We start from the raw sequence: 16150 nt of genomic DNA, 5'->3' as shown, positions 1-16150 counted from the left end.
ATTCTTTGTATTTCTGTGGGGTCCGTCGTGATTTTTCCTTTCTTGTTCCTGATTTTGTTGATGTGTGTTGATGCTCTTTTTCTCTTACTAAGTCTGGCTAGAGGCTTATCTATTTTGTTTGTTTTCTCAAAGAACCAGCTCTTGGTTTCATTGATTTTTTTTTTTCTATTGTTTTATTCTTCTGAATTTTATTTATTTCTTCTCTGATCTTCATTATGTCCCTCCTTCTGCTGACTTTAGGCCTAATTTGTTCTTCTTTTTCCAATTTCAATAATTGTGATGTTAGACTATTCGTTTGGCATTGTTCTTCCTTCTTTAAGTATGCCTGGATTGCTATATACTTTCCTCTTAAGACTGCTTTTGCTGCATCCCACAGTAGCTGGGGCTTTGTGTTGTTGTCTTTTGTTTCCATGTATTGCTTGATCTCTATTTTACTTTGGTCATTGATCCATTGATTATTTAGGAGCATGTTGTTAAGCCTCCATGTGTTTGTGGGCCTTTTTGCTTTCTTTGTACAATTTATTTCTAGTTTTATACCTCTGTGGTCTGAAAAGTTGGTTGGTAGAATTTCAATCTTTTTGAATTTACTGAGGCTCTTTTTGTGACCTAGTATGTGTTCTATTCTGGAGAATGATCGATGTGCACTTGAGAACAATGTGTATGCTGTTGCTTTTGGATGTAGAGTTCTATAGACGTCTTTTAGGTCCATCTGTTCTAGTGTGTTGTTCAGTGCCTCTGTGTCCTTACTTATTTTCTGTCTGGTGGATCTATCCTTTGGAGTGAGTGGCGTGTTGAAGTCTCCTAAAATGAATGCATTGCATTCTATTTCCTCCTTTAGTTCTGTTAGTATTTGTTTCACATATGCTCGTGCTCCTGTATTGGGTGCATATATATTTATAATGGTTATATCCTCTTGTTGGACTGACCCCTTTATCATTATGTAATGTCCTTCTTTATCTCTTGTTACTTTCTTTGTTTTGAAGTCTATTTTGTCTGATACTAGTACTGCAACACCTGCTTTTTTCTCCCTGTTGTTTGCATGAAATATCTTTTTCCATCCCTTGACTTTTAGTCTGTGCATGTCTTTGGGTTTGAGGTGAGTCTCTTGTAAGCAGCATATAGATGGGTCTTGCTTTTTTATCCATTCTATTACTCTGTGTCTTTTGATTGGTGCATTCAGTCCATTTACATTTAGGGTGATTGTTGAAAGATATCTACTTATTGCCATTGCAGGCTTTAGATTTGTGATTACCAGCGGTTCAAGGTTAGCTTCTTTAGTATCTTACTGTAGGATGCCTTTTTGTTCTATTGATGGTATTCACTTATTGAGCTGTTATAAACACTGGTAATTCTTTATTTCTCTTCTTATTCCTCCTCCTCCATTCTTTATATGTTGGTTGTTTTATTCTGTGCTCTTTTGTGTTTCCTTTAACTGCTTTTGTGGGTAGTTGATTTTATTTTTTGTCTTTAGTTAGTATTTGGTTGGTCTGCTTTCTTTGCTGTGATTTTATTTTCTCTGGTGACATCTATTTAGTCTTAGGAGTGCTCCCATCTAGAGCAGTCCCTCTGAAATACCCTGTAGAGGTGGTTTGTGGGAGGCAAATTCCCTCAACTTTTGCTTGTCTGGGAATTGTTTAATCCCTCCTTCATATTTAAATGGTTATCGTGCTGGATACTGTATTCTTGGTTCAAGGCCCTTCTGTTTCATGGCATTAAATATATCATGACATTATCTTCTGGCCTGTAAGGTTTCTGTTGAGAAGTCTGATGATAGCCTGATGGGTTTTCCTTTGTAGGTGACCTTTTTCCTCTCTCTTACTGCCTTTAAAACTCTGTCCTTGTCCTTCATCTTTTCCATTTTAATTTGTGTCTTGGTGTTGTCCTCTTTGGGTCCCTTCTGTTGGGAGTTCTGTGTACTTCCGTGGTCTGAGTGATTATTTCCTCCCCCAGTTTGGGGAAGTTTTCACCAATTATTTCTTCAAATACATTTTCTATCCCTTTTTCTCTCCCTTCTTCTGGTACTCCTATAATGCGGTATTGTTCCTTTTTAATTGGTCACACAGTTCTCTTAGTATTGTTTCATTCCTGGAGATCCTTTTCTCTCTCTCTACGTCAGCTTCTCTGTGTTCCTGTTCTTTGGTTTCTATTCCATTAACGGCCTCTTGCACCTCATCAAGTCTGCTCTTAAGTCCTTCCAGAGATTGTTTCATTTCTGTAATCTCCTTCCGGACTTCATCCCTTAGCTCTTGCATATTTCTGTGAAGATCCATCAGCATGGTTATGACTTTTATTTTGAATTCTTTTTCAGGGCTATTGGTTAGGTCTATCTCCTTCTCAGGGGCTGTCTGGACTGTTTTGGACTGGACTAAATTCTTCTGCCTTTTCATGGCGATAGAGGTAGTTGTGGGGAGCTGGTGCGTGTGTCTGCTGGGAGAACGTCCCTTCTTGCTGGTTTGTGGCCTTCCTCTCCTGGGAGAACAGCGTCCCCTAGCAGCTTGTGCTGGGCCGCTGCATGCAGGCGGGGCCTCTGATTCTTGCCTCGCCGCTGTGGAAGAAGCTCTGCCCAGTTGCTGTGGCTGTGACTGCTGTTGCTATGGTGGAGTCACGCTGGAGGGGGAACGGGCAGGAGGCTGTTTATCACTGTGAGGGGCCTCCGAGATGTGCTGCCGCCCAGGGGATTGGGGCGCCCAGAGTTCCCTGGGATTCCCAGCTACTGGGCTGATTGCGCCCTGGCGCTTCCGTCCAGCTGTGAGGCCCCTGTCCCTTTAAGATTTTCAAAGGGCACTCGCTTTTCTTTTGTCCCAGGGGCGCCGGCTGTGGGGACCCGCTTACAGGTCTTACTGTCCTGTTTCCCTAGTATCCAGCACACCACACACTGTATGTCTGCGCTCTCCATGCGGATGGCTAGGGCTGGGTATTCAGCAGTCCTGGGCTCCCTCTCCCTCCCCTCTCCAACTCCTCTCCTCCCGCTGGGTGCTGGGTTGGGGGGGGCACCCGGGTCCCGCCGGGCCGCGGCTTTTATCTTACCCCTTTCGCGAGGTGCTGGGTTCTCGCAGGTTTAGATGTAGTCTGGCTGTTGTCCTGTGTCTTCTGGTCTCTCTTTTAGGAATAGTTGTGTTTGTTGTATTTTCAAAAATATATATGGTTTTGGGAGGAGATTTCCTCTGCTCTACTCACAGAGCCATCTTGGCTCTGCCCCTAGTTTCCCCTACTTTTTCTCTCCCTCCCTTCTTTACTGCCTTTCATAAACATCTGGTAAAGGCTCGCCTGTGCCAATCATTGGGGTGAGTCTGGAGGTTACAGTGATGAGTAGAAGCCAGAAGTCTTTGCCTTCAAGGAGCTCAGTTGAGTGTCAGAGATGTTTATGGTAGTGTGACAAGTACTGATGAGAAAGAGCAGTGCTCAGCCTACCTGTGAGGGATGCCTAGTGCAAATTAGAGAAAACTTTCCCAAGGAGAGAACTTACCAGCTTGGTTTTGAAGAGTAAGTAGAATTAATCAGCTCATGGAAAGGTCATTGACTTTGTTAACATGAACTGAAAAACGGTATTGTCACTGACAGCTAGTCCTTGTTTTTCCCTCTGAGTTTACAAAGAACAAGGTTACTCTCTGTCTTGCCAATGGGTTTCAGCCCCAGGCTATTCGCTATGGATTCACTGTGACCAAAGAAATTGACAGCAAAACGTTTTCTGGGGTGATAGGATTTATTACCCGGCTTGTTCTCCCAGCGGTATGTTGAGCACTAGTGTCTCTGCCTCCGCCCAGAGCACTGTGTTGAGTTCTCTATATAGTGCAATAATAACTTATTGCCTAAAAGTTTGGAAGTGGCAGCCCAGCAATAGGCCAGTTACACTATCAGGTAGTTTAAATTCAGTGAGGATCCTGACCATAGGGACCCCAACTTCCACACACTCCACCCCTCCAGGATTCTCACCTTACAATCTACATGCTTTCAATGTTCCACAATCATCCCTGTGCGAGAAAGCTGGAGCACTGTAACCAGATTCCATAATAGCAATAGAGGATAACAACAACTTAGAGATAATAACAAAAATTAAGATAGAACAAGATTTTGATACAGGTAACAAAAATTATAATAATCCTCAAGCCAGAGGAAGTTCCCAACCACAAAGACTTTAGGGGTGATAAGACACGTGTTTTAATGACACCAACGTAGGCAAATCTTGTCCATCCAGTAGGATGCATGCAAGAGAGTGGTCCTGTGATAGGACTGGAGCAGGAAGGGGGTCTCTTCCAGGTCTAGTATACCAGTTTTACTCCTTTCCCCCTGGGGGTTACTGAAGGGTCTATATATAGTGCTACTGGAGGTGCATGCACTGGCCATAATGATAAAACGGAACTCCCCGGTAAGATGCTCCTCCCTTCTGGTCGTTCAGGATATACTACTGTGACCTTTGGTGGCCACTCTGCTGTTATTCCAGGAATACACAGGAGGCCAGCTTCCAGGCCTTGTCACCAAGGTGCCAGGAGAGCCAGCCATCGTTGGTCCATGTGTCGAAAGGTCCAAGGCCACATCCACTCAATGGAGTCTCAGGGGTTCAGTGCAGTTGGTGCTGGCAGCAAGATGTTATTCTGGTGGCCAAACCTCGGCTTCAGTGATTCTTCCTTGCCTTGTACTTGCAGTTGTATAGGGTAGGCAGCCATATGTATTAACATGTCTACAGGGCTTAGGGCTCCCTTTTGGGGTCTCTCGTTCAAACACTGTAGCACAGTCCATAAGCAGACTGACCATCCCCGCAGACTATTGGTATCTGACTTTAGTCTGGATTTTAGCAAGCCATTGTGCCTCTCTGTCATGCCTGCTGCAGTAAGATTGTATGGCACATGAAACTTCCATTTGATTCCCAGCTGTCGCACCAATTCTTGCAGTGTATGTCCAGTAAAATGGGTGCCCTGATCACTCTCAATTACCTGTGGTCAGCCATAGATAGCAGAGACGCTCCAGGCTTCTCTTGGTCGTCTGCTTGTCTGCACAACGAGTAGAAAAAGCAACCAGAAGTCCAGTAGCTGTGTTCACACAAGCATTGCATACCGATATCCTTCTGACACAGATAGAGGCCCAATATAATCTATCTGCCACCTGACAAGGGGTATAGGTCTTACCCAACCAGATGACCCCCAAGAATTTGACTGACAAACCAGTTCCCTGAACCTTGGTGCTGTTCACAGCCCATCCTTTCTCCTATAAATGTTGCAGCAGTCTAGGTGCTGCATCTTCTAGATCTGAAAGAGAATCGGACATGAGCATGACATCACCAATATAATGGTACAGCTGCACTGTTGGCGGTTTCTCCCATGTAGCCAAGTCGGGCTACAAGTCCATGACAGATAGTGGGGCTGTGGAGGTATCCCTATGTAAGGATGGTGAAAGTCCATTGCTGTCCTTCCCATGTGAAGGCAAACTGTTCCTGAACTTTCCTGCTCAATGTCAGTGGAAAAGAAGGCATTAGCAAGATCTATCATATAATGGTATGTTCCTAGTTCATGGCTGGGGGTATCCATCAAGCCTGCAATAGAGGGGACAGCAGCATGCATAGGGGGTATGACTTTATTCAGTTCTCTGTAATCCACAGCATACGCCAGGAGCCATCTGGCTTTTTTACTGGACACACTGGGATATTGAAAGGACTATGAGTGGGCTTTATAATACCCACCTTTTCCAGCTCCTGGAGTGTTTCTCCAATCTCTTTATGCCCTCCAGGCAATTTATATTATTTGGTAGTAGTCACCCCCCGAGGCACACGCAAAGGTATGGGTGGGTGCCTAGCATGTCCCCTCAGAATTGCCTTCACCGTACATACTCTCTGTCTTAACTTACCTGCAGTGGTCTGCCGCCATAGACCCTCCTGCAGGTATCAATCCCCAAAATATACTCAGAGATAGGAGATAGATACACAATATACTCTTTTGGGGGTAGATGCTCTACTCCCAAAGGGATTTGGGCTTTTTTCACTCAGCCTTACCCCCATATCCATCTATGATAGTGGGGGGTCCCGGGGAACCGCTCAGGGTTACCATGAATCAGTGAACATTCAGCCCCAGTGTCCACCAGAGCCAGGACACATTGTATGTTCACTGGGGACCAATGGATAGCTACATTGACATTTTCCTCAGTCAAACCATGTTCTCCAGTCCCCTTCCTGTGTGGGCTCAAGTGAGGTTGGCTTGCTGTCCAGCAGGAAGTCCTGCAGACACACAGGTCAGACTCGTGGCTCTGTCTCTGACCTCTGCCTCTTTGGTCTCAATGGCTGGAACTGCTGCTCTGGTTTCAGCTGTTGCCATAGCTCTAGTAAGATCCTGTTTGACTTCCCATCTAATTTCCTTCCATCTGCTCCTGCCCATATGAAATCAACCAACATCTGGGTCCTCGTAACCTTCATGGGCCCCTGTCCTGTAAATTCTTTTTATGAGTAACAGATCTATCTTTATTTCTAGGTTCTCATTGCTTCAGCCTCTCCTAAGTCTGCTACTGCATGTGTCATCTCACTTATGGAATGCCCTAAGTGAGGGGAAAGAATGGCCACTAGAGACCCAAAGAGCGATGTAGGAGCTGTTTTAAGTACTGTATTTCTCATTCCAGTAGTGAAAATCTCTTCATCTGGGACATAATTCTCTGGACTATCGATGGCATTTCTTATGCCTAGCTCTTGTAACACCTGTTGGAGCTCAGCATACATCTGCCATCTAGCAGGAGAGGATGGGAGATCACCCAGATTGGGCCACACAGTACGAAGTGCAGCCATAAGCCAATTAAGGAGGGAGTGACTCTCTCAGGTCTGATGTTCATTTTGTAATCACTGCCTCAAGGCGGGCCGCACTGTCAGGGAAGACAGCTTTCCCATCTCTGATCCTGACAGAACAATTCCATCCACCCCTAAGTCCCACAGATGCAGGAGCCAAGCTGCTACTGACTCCCAAGGGCTTCTGCCTAAACCGGGAGCCCAAATCCACAAGCTCAGCCTGAGTATAGGGGCGGACCAAAGAGTGCTCCATGACCTGGGGAGGAGGCTGCTCCTCTCCTTGGGGAACTTTCAGCTGCTGGGTCTTTATTTTCTTTATAACCACTGGGCATGCTTACAATACAGGAGGCGCCGTTGCCTCCGGCACCACCCCTTCATCCTTCCCCAGCTCCTCCATTTCTGGGGCTGATGGCACCTTTCTCTCCCCTCCCCCAAGTGCCTCCTCTTCTACCTTTTCTACAGTGCCTTGCAGCAATGCTAGCTCAGTCTTCAGAAGCTCTCTTACCTTCACCTCAATGTTTCACAGCTGATGTTCTCGTGCCACCTCCGCCTATGCTTCCCTCAGAAGTTCCTCTTTTTCCTTGATGGCCTCTTCCTCTTACAGAATACCTGGCAACACTGCCGTCTCATACCTCTCCAATGGCACCTTGCTGCTGGTGTTCTCATGCTGCGTCTTCTCACATCAATGCCATTTCCTTCTTTAGGGAATCCACAGAAGTTTGCAGCTCGCATTCTCATGCCGCCATTTCTTGGGTCTCTTCTGTAGACCTTTTTAATACTGTGAGAAGCAGCCAACCCACAGTCCCTGCTGCCTCACGAGCACTCTGTTTCTCAAAAGACCTAACTTACTATACCAAGGGCCAACCCTACAGCCTCAGGTGTCACCTCCACTTGCCTCCAGTTCTGGGGTGGGGCCCAGTCCTCTAGGAGGCAAGCCACCTCAGACCACATACCCATTGGAGGACAGTTCACTGCCTCCCCATTCACAGGGCAGCCCACTTAAACACCCCTCCCATTAGGGCAGGCTGTCTTTTTCCTTGGTCAGCAATGAACCCTGCTGACTTTCGCCAATTGTCTTGCCAGTGGGTTTCAGCCCCGGGCAAGTTCGCTATGGATTCAATGTGACCAAAGAAAGTGACAGCAAAACGTTCTTTGGGATGAAAGGGTTTATTACCCAGCTTGTTCTCCTGGCAGTAGGTTGAGCACTAGCATCTCTGCCTCCGCCTCGGAGCACTGGGCTGAGCTCTCTATATAGTGCAATAAAATAGCCTATTGCCTAAAGGTATGGAAACTGCAGCCCAGCAACAGGCCAGTTACATCATCAGGTGGTTTAAGTTCAGTGAGGATCCTGGCCATAGGAACTCCAACTTCCCCACACTCTCTTAAAGCTCCTTAGATATGTACACAGTTGTCATGTTCCACTTAAGTTTCTTCCTGAGGCCATGCTGATATGTTATACAAAGAAGATGATTTTGGGTAAACTTAGAGACTTCACACAGGTCATTATCTTAGTGAGATTTACTTCTCACCTTCATCTCTGTTACTTTGAAATGGCTATATAGCACCCAGGTGCTTCTAGATGACGTCTAAGACATTAGTTAATAGTCTGCTTTGCTGAATCTCTTCTCATTAGGCTAATTTTTAGCTGTGCTGAGTACTCCATGGGTTTTGTTTTTAACTCAGTTCGATACAGAAAAGTCTCTTTGTTGACATGTTTCCTTGCCATTTCTTTACTGGCAGTGTTTTCTTGCTGGGAACTTGTAGCTGTAGAATTCTCATTAAGTTGTTTTTTAGTACTCAGACCCATGGTGAAACAACCTCTTTTTAGCTTGTCATGTGAGACTTGATCGGGAAGGAAAATATGAGCACTTTGAAGGTTTAACCTCAGGGCCCAGACACACACTACACAAGTGGAAAGCATGGGAGAGTTTCTTGGAAAATCAATTAGTTGCCTACTAAGTAGTTCAACAATGTTCTCCATTAAAATGGCATTATGCCCTGCAGTTCCCAACCAAAGGTCAGCTTTACCACAGCCCTGAAATTTTCCACTGTCCTTTGCTCCTTTGCTTTGAAGGTTTCCACTTACGGGCCAGGGTTTTTTCAACTGGCACTAGGTTTTTGCATGAGCTAATATCAGTGTATAATCTGGGCTTTGGCTTCCTTATTTATAAAAATAGATTATCTCTCAAGTCCCTTTTTGTAGTAGTTGATGATTTCAAATATTTAATGCTTATTTTCTTGCACTAAATGGGAAAGATCTATAATTTGGCATTCTGGGTTCTGTTGGTGCTCTGTTTACTTTGGATGTCTTTTTCCTGACAACATGATTATCTCTTTTTGCATTTTAAATGTTCTTTTGTGAAAGAATATAGTCTGAAGCCTCATTCTGGCTTTGACAAGATAGGACATTTCATACCACATCCTTTTTACTGTTAAGTAAAAGGATTAGTGGTGACTTGCATATAAGCTGGCTTCCCCTTGATTCTGTTATACCCACTTCTTACTAGGGACTGACTATTTAAACATGCTAGAGAATTATAGTTTCCCGTCAGGATCATGCGTCTAGTCCCCTAGCAGCTCTGAGAGAGAGTATTTACTGGGTGCTGCCAGTGTTGAATGACAAAACTTCTTCTTGCCTCTGTTCATCTGTTTTTACGAACAGTGTCTTGAATATGATGATGTGGTGTTTTTATTTTTATTTTTTTTAATGTGTTGGACTGTTTGAAATTTTGTGCAATGGGAGACTAGGATGTTCTTTCAAATCTTGAGTGTCTAATATTTTTTTGTCCCCCAGATTACAGGGTAGTTGAAGTCTAGGCTAGTCTAGATGGGTAACTCAGTAGGTATAACAGGATACGAATGCTTTTCTAGTGTGTGTAATGCCAAGAGTTTTGGATTGGGATTTGGAGATCTGGCCCTAAGTTGCAATGAGATTCTGGACACACTCTGATTTCCCTGACACACTTTCTGTCAATGAACTTTATGCAAACATGCACAAATGTTCATTGGCAGTATTATTTAGAATAGCCCCCATTGTGGAAACAACCCAAATGTCTGTCAACTGATGAATAAACAAAATGTAGTATACCTGTACAATGGATATTTTTTGGGAATTAAAATGAAATGAAGTACCGTTACATGCTGTAATGTGTATGAACCTAGAAAACCAAGAAAAGAAGCCAGTTGCAAAAGGTCACATGTTACATGAAATGTCCAGAGTAGACAAATTTATAGACCAAAAGTAGAGAAGTAGGCAGGGGAAGTGTGGTGGGTTAGGGGAGGGAATGGGAAATGACTGCCAGTGAGTATAGGTTTATTTTGGGGATGATGGAAATGTTATAAAATTATGATTATTGTAATGTACAACTCTGTAAATACATGAAAAAGCATTGACTGTACTTTATAAGGTGAACTTACTGATATGTAAGTTATACCTCAAATCTCTTTTAAAAATGAGGTTAAATAAGCTTATTCCCAAGATCTCTTCCAGTTTTTTTATTCTAATGAGCTGTTGAGTGTTCAAATTTTAAAACTTAGGAAATAAGTAAGAAAGCAATACTGTTCATGCTGATAATTTTTCTTGATTGATTGTGTACAACTGACTGTCCACTAGAGGACAGCAAAGCCTGCTTTAGCCATTCCCTGCCTGTCTTCAATAGCACTCTTGTTTTTAAGAACTGAACCTAAAATTCTTAAATTTATATTCCATTGAAGAGATTTGGGTTGTTGCAGTAAGAGAATCTGTAGTACCATGTATCAGCCCTCTGTGATGTGAGGGGCAAAGACCAGGGAGGCCTTTGTGATTTGGGCCCCACATTTATAGAGGGGCTCTGAAGAGGGAAGGCTGCAAAGTGTCCTGTGATTCCATGGCAGATGCTGAGGTACCTGCAGTGGAGTCTGGAGTGGAATGAGTCAGTTTCCACTGGAACTTTAGCAGCTTCTTAAATATATTTTGTTGGTATGTTTATATTACGTATCTTTGTTATTTATAAATTTATATACCCAAGGCTCTCTGTGGTTCTTTAGTTCTGTAGGAAAGAGAAAGGACAGCCTTTGTTCCCCTCCCTCACCCTCACCTCACAGCTTCAGAAGCAGCTCAGCTATGTCCCTTAGCAGCTGTATTTTAAAACCTGTGGATTTCCAGGATAACTGGCCTTAAGGCAGGGCAGTGAATTGCAGTAGTGGTGCTGTTAACCAGAGCTCTTCGAGGTGTAAAAGTAGCAGGTGTTGCTAATTCCACTTCCCTTCGCTGACGACCAAAGCAAACAGGGTGACCTCCACAAGGAAAACAATAATATGATGGCCTAGTCTCTCAGCCTCTTGTTTATTGCCTATATCTGTTGTATTTCCTGAGAATGATAACCCCATATTGTTACTTGTTTATGTGGATGCCCACCTGATGTAGGCAAGAAGTGCTTTGAAAGTGTCACCTTTTGACTAATAAAATAGTATTACAAATAAAGGAATTATCCTACAGTGGCAGTTCCTCCTTAGATTGTATATTTTATACGAGAGAAGGTTGTGCTTACCATTTAAGTTCCTAATTACATTTTCCCCCATCCTGTTTTGCTTGGCTAATTCTGAATTAATTTGCATTTTCTGATGATGGGAGGAGGAGGCATACATGTTATGCTGAGAGTAACAGCCCAGAATGAAGTCAGGCTAACCCCTGGGTCTTAAAATTTTTCACTTAGGTTGGAAGTTGGTGATAAAATCAAGGGGGATCTTTCATATCAATAATTAATACTTTTAAGGGTCATAGATGGTTTATAAATACTACTATTTCTAGGCTCTCTGAATATGGGATTATGTCCATATTAGTGCAGAAACTGATATCTTGTTTAAGTTTATTAGCTACATGATGTTGCATACTAGCATTTACACAATACAGGTGTTGCTGCTTTTAAATGATACCGAATCTAAATGGAGTTCACCAGAAGAGACCTATTTCTAGTCACTCTCTGCCCTTAATTTTTGTGTGACCTTTGGCAAGTTTTTTTCACTTTCAGAGCTTTTAATTTCTTCTGTAAGAAGGAGGTAAATGTACTCCTAATTGTCTCATGTCTTTACCTAGCCCTAGCCTTTTCTCAGTGTGTACTCTCTGTCAGTATTATGTAAGAAATCCACACTTAATGTCTTTGAAGTCACTATAGTAATGCTGGCCTGGTTGGTTCTCTGTTTAGGTTGCATCTGCTCTGGAAAAATGGAAGACAGCAATCCGTGAGGCTCAGACTTTTTCTAGAATGCATGTTCTACTCGGGATGCTCGATGCCTGTATCAAGTGGGATATGTCAGCAGAAAATGCTAGATGCAAAGTTTGTCGAAAGAAAGGTATATTTAGATCAGATTTGCTCATCTGAGTGTGTTACGGACTTGGACCTCCATTCCCAAGCTCTTTCTCACCTTAAGAATTCTGTGTACACAGCTTTGAAATGTGGGACAGATTTTACCTCCTCTTGGAGGTCTACAAAATGCTGTCTTTGAAATCTCGTGCCAGCAAGTCAAAACAGGCCCATTGTTCAAGTTTGAGTACAAAACAAAGGCAATTTATTTCTCCAATCTTTAAATGAGTTAACCTCAATTTTCTCTTATCTGAATTTTAGTCACCCATGAAGTAAGATGGGTACTACCAGCAGAGGGCGGTATTTGTACATTCTGAGGAATACTCGGGTTTGAGGCTTTACAATGCTGAGTCCTACAGAGCAAGGCATTTGAATTGTTCCTGTTCAGTGCTAGAGCTTTCAGAGACCATGGGTGTAAAAGGAACTTCGGGGCTTAAAGCAGCCCCAGTGGTTGACTACTCAGTGTCTAAATTTATTTTGTGAATTAGGTTAGGATTTAATTACCAAGGATGGAAAGACCCATGTAAAATTAAAATCATTCAGTTGCTCTAAAAACTGATTTAGAGTGAAGGTTGAAGAGGGGAAATGACTGTCCTTCTGTTAAGTTAGTTTAGTGTATTTTCAAATGTTGGGAAACCCAATGGTTTAAGAGACCATATCAGATACAAGTTGCAAAGCTTTTGGGAGAGGTGAGGGGGAGGAAGGGCAGAAAATATAATACTTTATGGGGGATTCATTTCTTAGTGGAAGAGGAGCAGCAGCATTTCCTACCTTCACTTCATTCTTGCTGCCTCTTAGTAGATGTCAACTTTCTTCTCCTAGGCCTGGGTAGATTTGGGGATGTAAGTCAGAAGACTTGAGACCTAAATTACCTATAGTCTAGTTTATGCTACATTTCTTTTCAGACAGTGACTGCATTAAAAAAAACACAAAAAACGGGGCAGCACTACACTAGAATGTTCTTCATGGTGTTAGAACTCATTGACTGTTTCCATGCTCCCAGTGATGCTATTACCCAGGCTTATCTCCTTGCAGGTGAGGATGACAAGCTGATCTTGTGTGACGAGTGTAATAAAGCCTTCCACCTGTTTTGTCTGAGGCCAGCCCTCTACGAAGTACCAGATGGTGAGTGGCAGTGCCCAGCTTGCCAGCCTGCTACTGCCAGGCGCAACTCCCGTGGCAGGTGAGAATTTCTTCTTTTAAAGACAAATAAATGAATAAATAGCTGTTATAATTAAGCTTCAGTTATTCAAACTGAATTATTCTAAGGAGCTTTAAGTTTGTCTTTTGGGTTCTGATCATGATCATTTAAGGTGTTACACTGGAGCGCACAGGGCCTGGTTTCATTTTAGCTTCATGTTGACATTGCTGGTTCTCACCACCAGCTGTAGTCTGTATCTTCCTGATCATACCTTCTTCTCAAACACCAGTATGTCTGTCTGCCTTTTGCTTCCACTTTGCCCATTCTTCATTTGTGATTGCTTCTGCAACCACCCGCTGCTAAAAACCCTGCAACTCAGTACCTTCCTCACCCAACCTATTGTTTTCCTGATTATTACTATACCAAGTGTCAACTTGGGCATCTGCCTCTCCCTCATCTTACACATTCATTCCTTTGCCAGATGTTATCAACTCAGCATCCAGATGTCCTAGGAATCCATGTCTTGCTGACCCATCTGCTTGGTGCCTGCTCTCATCTGCCCTCCTGCATTGTACCTCTGGGCTCCTTCAGTGACTTCTCCACTCTTTCCCTCATAGCTTCCTTCTGTTATCCATCCAGCTTTCATGGCAGTACCAGAGTGGTTTACATAAAGCAAGATCTGCTTATGTCACTATCCTCTTAAAAAACTTCAGTCTTTCCAGTGCCCCTAGAGTAAAATCCAGGCTCCTTTGCATAACTTCTGAGCCTCTTGATGTCCAACACCAGCCTGTGTTTTTATGGGCCCTAGTCCCAGGTCTGAGTGCTCGGCACCGAGACAGAGTTCATCGTGTGGCCCTGCCTCCTGTGCTTCCCTCCCCCGGGAATATTCCCTCTCCAGAACCCCAACCTGGGCCAGCTGCCTACAGTTTGACTTTTCTGAAATATCCTTACATCTTTAGGATTAATTGTTCCTCCTCTGTGTTCCATCTAAGTGTTTGATCTCTGAAACAGTATTTTGGTGCATTTTGCTTTTATGGTTGGTCTATACAGACTGCCTTCCTGTGAGATTGTCAGTGCCCTGAGAATAGAGGTGTCACCTGAATCCCAATAATGCCAGACATAGGGCCTTGTAAAGAGGAGACGCTGATATTTGCCAAGTTAATACAGTTATTCTGTATTGTGAAGTTAAAGAAGAGCAGCTAACTCTAGACTGGTCTGTCTGTGAAAGGGTAGAGCTGTTTGATCCTGACCCCACCTAACAGTACTACTCGGTTATTTCTCGCTCCATTCCAGCTACACAGAGAGATGAGTGAGGCATGCTACTCTGAAATGGTAGGGCTTTGGACCAGCTGTTGTGAGCTGGGATTACCACTGCTTTGATGTCGTGGTCATCTGCAAGCTGTTTCAGTTCCTGGAAGGGGGCCATCAAGGTGGAGTAACACCTGTCTGGGTTTATTCTTTCTGTTCACCCCAGAGTTGGGGGCAGCCTTTTATACATGAAATGTTACATTATCTGGCTGTTTTTGTGAGACAAAAGGTATATAGAGTTCTGTATTGTTTATGTGGGGATGGGTGGGCTTATATTTTGGTGTTGATTTCTGTTGCCATTTGTATCTTATCCAGAGCATTTGGCCCCTGGTAGAGGGGGCATTCTATCGAAGCTTAGATTCTCATTCTGTGTCCTGTGTCCTGGCCTAAATTCAGGTTTCCTCCCCTGGTCGTCATATCTGTGTAGTCTGTGAAAATGAAAAGGCTCCTGGGATTCATGTGGGACTTCATCCTTTCTTAGGACCTATGTGGGCTAGAACCATGTTTTCTACATAACTTTTTCCTCCTCACAGGAATTATACTGAAGAGTCTGCCTCTGAGGACAGTGAAGATGATGAGACTGATGAAGAGGAAGATGAGGAGGAGGAGGAAGAGGAGGAAGAAGATTATGAGGTGGCTGGTTTGCGATGTAAGTGTTCAGTTTGCCTTCATGATTAATCTCACAACCTTCCAGACTGACTTGGAAAAGCTGCAGGAGCACTGGATACCCAGCATTGCCATCGTGCCCTCTTCCTTTTTTCACATGTTGTGTCATGAGGTGACTGCTGCTGTGGTTTTGAGTAGGGTTTCAAAATGGCGTCTAACCACCTTCCTAGGTAGGACGTTGGGTGGCTGGGTCTCAAGAGTATCACTTCAACAGCAGGTCCACTCAGTCCACGATATAGTGGAATGCCAGGCCCTGAGTTAGTTTATGACAAGTGCGGTGGCTCTGAGGCCCTCAGTGCATGGGGAGAGTGGGTAATGATGGTCCAGGCCCACTGCCATCCTTTTGGCCTCTGGAGCATTGCCACTTACAGAAAAGTTATTGTTGTCTTTGGTTACAGCGATTTTTCTCTTCCCTGTAGCCTGCAGGGCTATAGATTTGCTAGTTTGAGAAGAGATTTGTTTTTTCATGGCGTTGGTGTAGTTGTTAGGAAGGTTCAGACCTGCTTCTCACTAGATGCCAGTAGGGGGAGAAAAGCCTCACCATTTGCCCTACCTCCCTGACCCTTACTCTATCCTGTTCATTTTTCCTGAGTCACTTTCATAGTTAAACCTAAAGTCCCACAGCCTAGCCTTTTAAACAGCCTCCCTTTTTGAAAATTTACCCTGTGTAGATCAGTACAAAGGGGACCACAGATCAAGATTTTGATGAACTATTGAAGAGATGGTACAATTCCCAAGATTGTAGCCCTCGGACTTGAGGGAGAGATGCTCAGCTGACCAGTCTCTTCCTGCATTGGTGCTGCCAAAACCTGGGGGTTTTGGGTTTTTGAACCTGCTCCTATCTTCCCCAGGCCTGTGGGCTTTTAACATGGGACACCTTACTTTCTCTCAGTCCTGTAGAGCTCCTTTTGTTTGTTCACTGGGCATGATATG

The 16150-nt window shown here is 43.8% G+C and overlaps 1 protein-coding gene across 2 annotated transcripts in view; it reads left to right on the top strand.

Annotated features, from left to right (window-relative positions):
- BAZ1B (bromodomain adjacent to zinc finger domain 1B) overlaps nt 1-16150 on the top strand; it is an 81461-nt gene that overhangs the window by 60125 nt on the left and 5186 nt on the right. For both annotated transcript variants that reach the window (XM_036887324.2, XM_057487229.1), the window contains 3 exons: nt 11944-12091; nt 13138-13285; nt 15085-15200. In XM_036887324.2, the coding sequence (XP_036743219.2) occupies nt 11944-12091; nt 13138-13285; nt 15085-15200 (412 nt within the window). The remainder of the gene's footprint in view (nt 1-11943; nt 12092-13137; nt 13286-15084; nt 15201-16150) is intronic.

The sequence above is a fragment of the Manis pentadactyla genome, chromosome 10 (assembly GCF_030020395.1).
Source record: "Manis pentadactyla isolate mManPen7 chromosome 10, mManPen7.hap1, whole genome shotgun sequence".
Classification (NCBI taxonomy): Eukaryota; Metazoa; Chordata; class Mammalia; order Pholidota; family Manidae; genus Manis; species Manis pentadactyla.
This window is presented reverse-complemented; position numbering and strand designations above follow the sequence as displayed.